The sequence below is a fragment of the Watersipora subatra genome, chromosome 10 (genome assembly GCF_963576615.1).
Source record: "Watersipora subatra chromosome 10, tzWatSuba1.1, whole genome shotgun sequence".
NCBI lineage: Eukaryota > Metazoa > Bryozoa > Gymnolaemata > Cheilostomatida > Watersiporidae > Watersipora > Watersipora subatra.
In genome coordinates, this window is record NC_088717.1 from 53,027,744 (window position 1) to 53,039,719 (window position 11,976).

General features: G+C 35.3%; 2 protein-coding genes across 2 annotated transcripts in view; one reads left to right on the forward strand and one right to left on the reverse strand.

Annotated features, from left to right (window-relative positions):
• Positions 1 to 11,976, forward strand: part of LOC137405935 (uncharacterized) — a 488,140-nt gene that overhangs the window by 199,773 nt on the left and 276,391 nt on the right. The window lies entirely within an intron of this gene.
• LOC137407203 (probable G-protein coupled receptor 139) lies at positions 4,185 to 7,601 on the reverse strand. Its single transcript, XM_068093806.1, has 2 exons — positions 6,798 to 7,601; positions 4,185 to 4,409 (listed from the first exon to the last, which is right to left on the reverse strand). Exons 1-2 carry the CDS (start codon positions 7,599 to 7,601, stop codon positions 4,185 to 4,187), a joined length of 1,029 nt encoding a protein of 342 aa, XP_067949907.1.

Here is an 11,976-nt window from a genome sequence, read left to right on the forward strand (position 1 = left end):
TTAATCTTCAGTAACTGTCATAATAACCCTGTCGTTCACAATCTAGTCATAAGCAAGTCGACTGTCGAGCAGCTTTCATAATTCACCTATCTTGGCCCAGTTCTGAATTAGAAACTAGACTTTAAAGCCAATACTGAAAAGGGTATATCCAAAGCTAGCAAAAGACTACATGTTATGAGTAAACTGCAGCATCTGGGTATCAGCATTAGTCTCATCACAACATGCTATAAATCTTTGATCAAACTTGTTCTGACATACCATCTGGTAGTTGTGTTCTCCCATCTCTCTAATGACTCGAAGAAGTGACTACAAAAGGTAATAAAATCAGCTATGAAACTTAGTGGCATTTCCGAGTTGCAGTTTGTCCAACAACTATATGACTGCTGCCTAGCCATAAAAAGCGCAAGGTTAATAACATCAAAAGCCACACCATTTTTAGTTTTGACAAAACTACCCTCAGAACGTCTGTCTATGATAAAATTTAGAGTGAACCTACGCAAACACTGTTTTAGATCTAAGTCTATATCTTAATCACATTTTTACCAAGTAATATGATTTTTATGGATTTACATTTTTATTTTATTCATGTATTTTTTAGTCAGTTTCAGTTTTTTATGAGCATAAATACAAACATATAGAATATATATTATTATACATTATATATATATATATTATTATACATTATATATATATATTATTTTCCTTACTGAGAAAAATACGCACAAATACCCACACACGATTAATTTTACATATTTCATTACAATAATAATTAGCTTTTGCTTTTTTGATTAGGGGTGAAACTGTATTTCTAGTGTTTATGTGGTTTGTTTTTAAATTAGGAATAAATGACATCTGTATTTTTGTACTTCTGTACTACTGTGATTCTGTATTTCTGTGATTATGCGGTTCTGCAATTCGGCAATACTGCTATTCTGTGATTTTTTTCCGCCCATTCGGCCTTTTGCCCTTTCGTCTTTTCGCCCTTTTGTCCTTGAACCTTTTTCTGCCTTTTTTACCTTGTTTGGATATTTTTGGACCTTTTTGAAACTTTTTGGACTTTCTGGACTTTCTGGCATGTTTTGGAACCCATTTACACTCTTTGGTAATCTTTGGCACGTTTCAGCATGCTTCGGCACCCTTCGACATTTTTCGGCTCTTCTCAGCGCTTTTCAGCACTTTGACTGCCCCTACATGTTTTTAAACCATTCATCTAACCACAAGTTTACAAAGGCTTTCATGATTCCATTGCTCTTACTCAATACCGTATTGCCCTTTCTAATTTCACACACTAAATGTCGTATTAATTGATACATTTCCACTATGGGTTACAATGTCTCTGCTATAAAATATATTTTGCCCAACTTTATAAAACATGATGCTTTTTCGCTCTAGCCATATTAGGGTAAAGTTGTTGTCCAACCATAGATATCAATAAAAGATTTTCTTAAAACTGAAATTTGACGATTTGTGTACTGATTATATGTGTTATGAAGAGATGTACGTTGCTCGCCATGTCGAGTTCAGTGTTATCCATTGTGGTAAAAACATATTCGCAAACAGATATATGACAAAATTTTAGTTCGAAGTTTAAAGTCTACTAAAATACTATTTTACTCATGATTAAACTCAGAATTTAATACTTGCTTCCTATTTTTTAATGATGATGGCTCTTACCAAGTGTTTACGTTAAAATAATTACTATAGATACTACTAGGTCTATACTACTCTATACAATATTTTCCCTTCATGATGCCAGCGCTAAAACAAACTAGAATCATATTACTGTATACCAAAGTTTTTTTATTGTAATCGTAGCAAAACACACTATAATCAGCTATTATTTTCTAAAGATTTCACATTTACATTTAAACACCTTACCTGATTTTATTTTTGCTCAAAATTTATTTCACCAAAATACTTCATTCACATGAAAATAGGTATTTTAAGATATTTTATTTTCCATGCATTCATTTTTTGGTCAGCTACTACTTCTACACTGTAGAAATTCAAGGTTTGCTGATTCATGGTTTGTTATCCGCGATCGACGCATATCTGCAATAGAAACCAATACCCAAAAATCTAAAAAGGCAACGCGACCGCCCCGTGAGAACTGTGTTAGCCCTGAAACCCAGGCTAGCGCATTGCCAACATAGCGTGATCATTAACCCCCGCCCATATGATAGACGTAGCCTATCCTTGTGAAGGGTTTTATATCAAAAACCCAAGCTTTTTTAAAAAACATCAGTGATGCAATCTCTAAGCTGTGACATCAAAAATTAATTTTTTTGGTAAATCATTGACAAAAATTTAATGTCTAAACCATGGACTTACAATTTGTTAAAAGCATTTTGATAAGTTGCTATTATAATACATTTATACCACCTTCTCACCACGGTACATGGTTTTAGTTACCAAACATGACTCGCTATAATTACTCATGATTTGCCAGAATTACTCATCACTCAACATAATCACTCACGAGTCACCATGATTGCTTGGGATTCGCCAACATTATACTCATGACTCACAGAACGACTGCATTTTTTAACTTTAATATAAAGCTTGTTTTAGTTTGAACGAATTTAATTGGAGAAGTATAGGTGAACATTAAACTTTTCAGTTTCCTTGTCATAATCAGCATTTTCATTTTATGTATGAGTTGGTAAAGACTTTAGGCATAACAGACCTTCTCTGTGTTAAAATATATATATGTAAATTTATAAAAGGTCTTTTTTTAACTTTTATGAATACTAGTATTATACATCCAGGCAAGTTAGCCTAAATAATAAACACAATACTGTCTTCAAGGCTGTCTTGCTAACAGCAGGTAGTACAGCACCTTCAGATACCAAAAACTTTAAACCTGATCAGGCTATTATTCTATACTGAAGTGACCATCATTTAATAGCATCTCTGAAGTAAACAGAACATGACCACTAGCACTCATTGACAGCTGCCATGAAGTATCTAACAATATTGTTTCTGTACGCAGCCCAGTATGCTAACTTTTGATAAACTTCAAGTTCTTTTCATAGAGTTGCAGCTACTCGCTACAAACTTGCTAAAAAGATTATTAGGCATGTCAAATTTAGTTAGTTCAAGCTGAAATACTTGCTCAGGTGATGAAATGGTTTTCTGTAAAAATTCACCAATATAGCAACATACATGTAGTTGCCTTCACCGGAAATATAAGTATTAGCATCTACAAGCTCAGTGGACCTAACTCCCTAATAAAATGCATGTAATTTAATATGAACTGTAACTATATGTACAAATGTACTACTAAAATCAATAAAACTGGTTAACGTGAATAGTGAGTAAAGAGGGTTTATCATTAATTTTTTAATTAGAAATAGTTACAAATATGTAAGAATATATATGTCAGCATCTTATGCTGACGTAAAATCAATTTTAATTTTCAGAAGTTGACATATGTAATTTACTACAGTATTGACTTTAGTTAGCACCGCTGCCGATACTCAACAGCTTTCTTCGCTACACTTTTGTGTTGGGTCTACTATGTAAATATGATTGCTTCTCAAGTTAACACAACCATTGGGTTAAAATGATTAAAGATCTACTTAACTAAATCTCTGATAATGTTGTGATAGTTCATCTTCAATCCTCTCTATCGATGTTCAATCTTTTTTATTCAGTTTTTAACTTTTAGTCAGACACAGTCCTATACTTGCCCTTCATCACTCCTCTGTAGCACTTTCCTATTAGCACAGTTTGGACTGTTGCTGCAGGACTCAAATCTTTGTGCGTGTATACTAATTCTACTATGTACTTAGATTATGCTACTGTAATCTTCTGCAAATTACTTCCACCTTGCCAAGTGAGAAGAAAAAAGTAATCATATTACTCCAACTGGTAGAGTATCAGCGAGTGGTGTGAAGTTGGACCCTGAGTGAGAGGAAAGATTTTAAAGCGACGAAGGCGTGTCAACAACCTAAACCAGTAACATTTTTCGACCACTAAAAGGCTGTGTGATCACCCTACAGGATGAAAATGTTCGAAGGATTTAATAATTCGCGAATTAGTTAGTTTTATTTTCAACGCAAGGAAAAATAACTACCACCCCAAATTAAATACTAGCCGCTAGGCAGAGTTAGTAAACGTATCTGAATTCCACTCCTTCAAAATCTTCGCCGGGGCTTCGAGCTAAGCCCATTGCCAATGCATCACACTTCTTTACAAAAATTTTCAAGGATGTCAGAAGTTATTCGGAATTTTAGTGTGAGTGCGGGGGCGCGTGCGGGTGTGAGTGCGAATGCTAATGCGAGGGTGAGGGCGAGGGTGAGGTTGAAGGTGAGGGTGAGGGTGAGGGTGAGGGCGAGGGCAAGGGCGAGCCTGTGTGTGTATGTATGCATGTGTGTTTGTAAGTAATGGTGTGTGGTTGGGTGTGCCTGTGTATGTGAGCTCGTGCATATGTGCATATGTGAGTGTTTGTGTGTGTGTGTGCATGTGCGTGTGTGTGTGCGTGTGTGTGTGCATCTGCAAGTTCGTGTGTGCGTACGTGCGCATGTGTGTGTGCGCGTGTGCACGTGTCTGCATGCGTGTATGCATGCATGTTTGTGTGTGCGTGTGTGCACATGTGTGTGTATGCGTATGCATGTGTTTGCATGTGTATGCGTCCATGCATGAGTGCGGGTGTGTGTTTGTTTGTGCGTGCATGCGTTTGTGCATGTGTGTGTGAGTGTATGTGCGCATGTGCATGTGTGTGCGCGTGTGCGTGTGTGCATGCATGTGTGTGCTTGCGTGCGTGCACGTGTGTGTATGTATGTATGCATGTGTGTGTGTGTATGCATGTATGTGTGTATGCATGTGTGTGTGAGAGACAGTGTGTGTGTTCGTGTGCGTGTGTATGCGTATGCATGTGTTTGCATGTGTATGCGTCCATGCATGAGTGCGGGTGTGTGTTTTTTTGTGCGTGCATGCGTTTGTGCATGTGTGTTTGAATGTATGTGTGCATGTGTGTGCGCGTGTGCGCATGTGCATGTATGCATGTATGCATGTGCATTGGTGTGTAATGGCATGTGGTTGGGTGTGCTTGTGTATGAGAGCTTGTGCATATGTGCACATGTGAGGGTTTGTGTGTCTGTTTGTATGTGGTAGTGCGGGCGATCACTGTGCATTTTCACATTGCTGTTTTTCTTCATTGAAACTTCATTCGTATATTGCTTGCGCCTTCATTTCGTTTGCTGAAAATAGTTTCAAAACCTTGTATGGTTTGAAAAACTAGCCTCTCAAACATCTCCACGCAAAGTATCTGATTAAAAATAGAAAGAATTTTCTGACATCGTCAGGATGACTGTTAGTAGATATTGAAAGCCCTTATAATTATCATTATTATTGTCATTATAATTATAATTTTGCTTTCATAGCATAACGTGTAGCTATGTACTGTACTTTAGGAATATTAAGTTTTGATACCTTCACACATAAGTTGCTATTAAATCATCTAAAAATTGCAATAGTATAATACTGAACATTCAGATCTGATACCAGTAAGTCATTTATTTATTTGCTATTCTAAATATTCCTTACTACCTATATTAGCTTCTACAGCTCGTTTTAGCCTTAAGTCGAAGTCATGCTAAAAGACTTCATGAGTAATTATGATGAGTCATGAGAATTTATGGTAAGTTATGACTAATTATAGTAAGCCATGAGTCATTTTTGTCTGTTGAACTTTTGGCTGGCTGGTTTTGTCGGAACGATATAGATTATTAGAAGTGTGTTGTATAAGTTTTCTACTTAATTTATTTTAAACAAATCATCATTTAGTTATACATAGATTAAAAATACAGTACATTATATCTGTTATAAAATAAGTTTCTGACTAACTGAAGTCAGGCTAAATGTTAATGACAGCATTGAACATGCTAAAGTAAAAACAACAGAGAGGAATGTAAAACAAGGGAAAACAATGAGAAATATTAACAGACACTCAGTCGGACACGAGAATAAATTTTATAGCAATAAACTTGGTGTACATAATTAGAACAAAAAACTAGAAATCAACGAATCTCAGAAAATTATAATAAAACTTTAAATCTCATTATCGAGAGATATGAGAACAATTATTCTAAGGTTTTTTGCAATTATTATAAGTGTATCATTATTGATCTGTAAACAAGATCAATAAATATAGTTTTCTTAAGTTGTTTGGCTACCAACAGTTTACTAGCAATAATCGTTTTACACTTATTATCATATTTTGTACTAATTACTTATTAATCGGTACAATTAGTATGAACTATTTTACTAACAACAGCTTAACTACTAGCAGTCGTTGTTTTACACTTATTATCATGTTTTATACTCAAAATAAACATACTAATTTTAACAACAGATCGTATTTATCTCTCTATGTCTATGGCTACTGAGTCAATTATCAACATTTTCACTGAAACTATGTATCTTTAAAACAGTATACAGTCTAGAACCTAGTAAGCTGTGTCAAATTGATTTGTGAAATTTATTTTTTTAATTTTACCTATGCAGTTTTGGTTTTTCACAACAACTTTTTTAAAAGTTCCTTAAATTTAAGGCGAAATACTCAGACATCTACGCGCAGATATTCCCATTAATAATTAAACTTTTAACACTATAACTAGATGTTTACAAACCACCAATCATTGAAGTTCTATCGATTCGTCTTCTCTGTGACCAATTCTAACTGAACTCAAAAATTTAAATTTCTCCTTAATCTTAGCAACATACTGAGGGTTTAAAACTGCATAAAAGGCAATATTAGCTAACCCAAATAGTGACTGACAAATAAAACTCACTTGAGTTGCAAGATAAATAGTTAAATTCTTTTCATCAAATGAAAACACTTGCAAACAAAGCATAACAACCAGTGGAACAAGTGTTACATAGAGCATAATAAAACTTCCAGCTATGAAGTTGAAAGTGTTTGTCAGATCTCGCTGTTCCTCATTGAAACTTGTTCTTCTCTTCATTCGCTTCAATTCTCTGTGTGTTAAACTCAAGAAGACCGTTGACATAATCAGGGGGAGTAGAGTGTATGAAGTAAACAAAACTAAAGTAACAGTCGTTTTAGGATTTCCTAGACTTGGTAAAGTTTCTCCTCTTAAGACACAACCTGCTGCAGAGAGTAGGACAATAACACTAACACTGTACACCACATTAACTGTCCAAATAGTCAGAATTGATTTTCCGATCTCATTCAGCAATTTCGAAGATGTGTACTTGTACGGATGGCAGACGGCGTAGAATCTGTCAAAACTGGCAAAGGTCACTAAAGTATACCGTGAATGTACTGCTGTGAAAGCAAGACCATCCGATATAAAATAACTTATCTTGTTATCCAGCAAAAAGGCGATGCTTAGGAAAGTCTCAGTGATGCGGAAAATTGCAAAACAGCCAAACAGAATATCCGCTAACGACAGATGAACGAGTATCCAGAAATAGTTCTTCTTTCTCAGGCTCGTTATAGCCCTTAGTGTTAGTATATGGAATATGTTCATCAACACTGAGCTTATGTTGAGTGTGAAAGAGAAGATTTCATATGCTATGTGATGTTTTTCTAATGGACACGTTGAAAGTAGTGTATCATTAGTCCACGACATGTTTTTAAAGTAAACCTTGATCCTGCCGACAACTTTTATATTTTTTGAAATCTAAAATTAATCTTCACGTACGATATGATTATCACTCTACAGCCGAATGATTGGAAAACGCAAAATGAGAAACCAAGATACATCTTAATGTATGAGAAATTTTCTGACAGCATTGATTAACATTGTTTAGAGATATCATTGCTGTCACACCCTTGTAGCCATCAGCCAATAGGCTGCGAGAAATAATTTTAATGGCTGACAAATATGAGCTATTATCAGCTCTTTTAAGTATTCTTGAAGTAAAATTGTGCGCAATAGTTTGTCGTTTCGAACATGAAAAGTTTTATGCTACAAAGGAACTACCAGAAAATAGTATTGATAAACAGAAATAACCTTAAATTTTGTGATTACTTAGATTTGTCTGTCAATACACCGCTAGTCTTTTCACATAACTGATTAATCTATTAACGTGAAACTATTTCATAACAGCTGTAAACCCTTGTCATATGACCAGCCATTAATGTATAGTATCTAGATGTCTATTAGCATTAATTGGTAGTTTATTAATATCTTATACAGTCATCTGCAACTGAAACTATGTTGGTTCCAGTCACATTCTGCTGGATCTTTGCTTGTCTCGAAAATGGATTTTCCTACATATGACTTTATAAAATATTCATTTGTTAACCCTTTCGTAAGCGATGCGACGTTAATGTCCCCCGGAGTTTTGAGCGTAAAGACATTTATGTCATTTGGGAAATCCCAAAAGCCGTTATTCGTCAGCCGTTTTTTTATTGGCTATTTTGTTTAATTCATCGAATATTCTTTTAGCTTTATATTAATAAACATAATTTTATTGTGTTCGCTATAATAGTCAGTCAAACCTAACAAAAGAACAAAGTTCTTATGGTTACCACTACAGCGATCAACTATCACCGAAACATCTTCTATCGCGAACTACTATTACGCCTAAAACTACTATCGAAACGAAACAATGGCAAGTCAAATGAAACGACGGCGTCGAAAAATTGCTACTAGAACCAACTACGAGGAAGATATTGCTGATTATGTGGTTGAAACTAATGAATCTTGTTCTAGTGGAAGCGATATTGATGCCAATGATTTCGATGTAGAGTCAGAAACCGGTAGCGATAGTGATTAATCTGAACGTGCCGACGGTCATGATCCATGACGGCAGGGGGGGGGGGCGTTATGCAAAGGTGACTGCTTCAATATTACATGTAGTGACTTCTATGTGTGTGAGTTACATGTGTTTTAAATTTCATGTAGCTATTCCTGTAAATAAAAAAGATGAAGTTTTATGTATCATTATGTACAAATTGTTAGTCGTTTTGCAAATATATTCACTCTGTACACAAAGGTTTAATTAATTAATATACTTGCGAAAGGGTTAAATATAGACACATAAACACCAGTTGCAGTACGAGATAGTGATAACTAATCTCGAAGGTCAAACTGAAGACCTCAAATAAGGAATTATCCACTCTCACCAAACGGGTGAAGCAGAGAAGGCGACTCTTACTAGTTGCCTCGAAAGTTTTGAACTAGTTCATTTCTTCCTGGGTATAGTAGGTTAGTCATGATTAAAAAAATTAAGTCCAACGGTGAGCATAAAGGCACTAGCTTAAAGGCACTAGATTAAAAGCTTAGATTGAGCTCCTTAAAGCTAGCCTTTAAGGGAGTTAAAGAAGCAAAGTGTACCTGATGAACCACAATCATTAAGTGGCCATCTTAGTTGACGAGTCCTGAATGTTACTAGCATCTTTTATTAAGCTAATTAATCTAATTTAGGTTAAGATGTTGACTACAGCCATATAATTGTTAGCAGAAATTGGTAAAGGATTATCGAAAAAATTAGGAAGTCTATTTTTTGATTTGCCATAATTATATAAAAGTGATGCATGTTTGGTGTATTGAGCTATGAAGGCGTTAGCTATTGTACTGTTATTGTTTGGTTATGCATGTTTTAGTTTATGCCTATTTGGAATATGTTGCCAATGTGTACATACAACTTATTATTACTTTGTTTTTTATCTGTGATTATTATAAGTTGAAGAATCTACAAATTTAGTTTGATATTTTCATGTTTTTGTGGTTGAGGGAACGCTAGGTTGTGGTTGTGTTCAGAAGCTAACATAGTAATACGCCAACTGCATGCCTGGTGTTGCATGGGAAACAAAGTAATTACTTGATGGGTTTGATTAACTTAGGCTAGTCTCAATCTTTACTGTAATAAGAGTGATGTTTGGAGCAAGCTTAACAATCGTTACGTTACACAAAATGATCTCTCACACAACCATGATGTTCAAATGTGATAGTATTTTCCCAAGCACTTTAAGGGTGCATGCTTTAACCGATGTAATTAGCATGAACACAATTATTCCTTTTGATAGAAATGTAGTCGTTTGGCCTAGTGGATAAAATGGCAGCCTGCAGATCATGAGGTTTTGAGTTTAAATCCACTGAGATGCGGATTTCCTGTACCTTAAACTTATCCAGTGTGCCCAGTTATTGCTATAACTGGACACACTAACAACAAACGACCAACAGACAAACACTGAAATTGATATATATAAATTTAGTTGTAGAATGTAAAAAGGAGAAGGGGATTTAGCTAGTTGACATAGCATGTGCCAGTGAAAAAACTTTGCAAAAAGATAACAGAGAAGAGATAGAAATACCCATAGTTTGAATTAGGGACAAAAGAGAGAAGAACAGAACATTGAGTGGAGGTCATTCCAATTAGCTGAATTAGAGGGGAAATTAACAGTCAACACAAATATGCTGAGAATGATTTTGAGGAGAGCTCCGGAGAAAATTCATCAGCACTGTTGTGACTGCAAACTACGAGAAGACGATTACTAGCAATAATTTTGGTAGTCCATAGACAAGGGCCTATTTTAAATGTTACCTGGCAGCATTTTGAAATTACATCTATTTATAGCAATAGAATCGCAATGTTTTGCTTTTCAGTAATATATTTGATGTTACTTAAACAAAAACAGTTTTTTGAAAAAAAAGAGTTCTGAATCCAAGCTCCAAGCTGTGACATAGAAAGGTCACTTTGTTGGTAAACCATAAGCAAATAAACTACGATGTCAACAACTAGCCCAAAGCAGTTCGATTAGCTGCCACACTATATTGTTTTGGTTATCCAGCATGGCAAATACTTGTAGTGCGAGGTGCAATAGCTTCTCCAAATGCCAAAAATTCTTTTTTGCAGAGAATTTTTTTCCTGGCATTTACATATACATATATTTATAAAACAAAACGATGTTTGGCATGGCTACAATTTGTTATGCAGCTGCAACACAGTTTAGCACTTGATACTTTTCAGAGAAGATAGCACCGTGTGGCTTATGAATTCCGTAGAAAAGAGCTCCTATCTTGTCAAATACTCAACCATAGCCTGAAGAGAAACAGGCAAAAATGGATGTCAAACGTCATCCAGCTTAATACACTCAACTCATAGAGTGTAGAGCTCTTGTTTATAGCTTAATTACTTTAAAATGGCAAAAATATATTTTCGATATATTATAAGTTGCGGTTTGACTTCTATTAATTAATACACTTCTAGAGTAAATGAAAACTAGTGCTGAAATTACACTTAGACCATTTACTCTTTTGGATAGATGCTGACCAGGCCTTGAAGCTCAATTCCGTATCCAAGTCTGACAAAGATATTAAAGGTTTCATCAGTCACAGTTGTAATAAACACTTGAGCTATGCTGAACCATAGTGTGCTGCTATTGGATAACTGAACCATAGTATGCTGTTATTGGATAACTGAACCATAGTGTAATGCTATTGGATAACTTCATAAGAGATAGAGTTGAGGATAAGTTTAAATCTCAAGTTTTGTAGCTTCAGCCAAGGACTGTAAAATCTTCGTTTGGTCCCTATTAGCTATCTATAGCGACAAACCAACACACATCTTATATTTCTACCATACATGGTAAAAATGTATGATGTACATGCAATATATCGTATGTAGATCTTCATTAATATTGCTATGGCACTGATTTGGCATATTACAGTACAAGCTAGCATAAGGAGTAGATGTGAGGAAACACACTCCACTCATCAGATTACCTTCACGTGTGACCTGGCTGACAGAGGGCACGCTAGACCGGGTAATAGGGATATTAGTAGTTTGATGGAAATTGATTAGACTAATACAGGGTCAGCAATCTAGAAGGCTGTAAACGAGTGCACAAAATCAATCGTTCAATCGGGTATTATAATGAAACATAATCACAATGAAGACCACGGCTGATTAGCTAGGCAGACATCGGCTAGAAGCGTTTTACTATATTATTGTGCCGAGGCGCTCCTTGCCACGCATTGATTGGACAGCCATCAC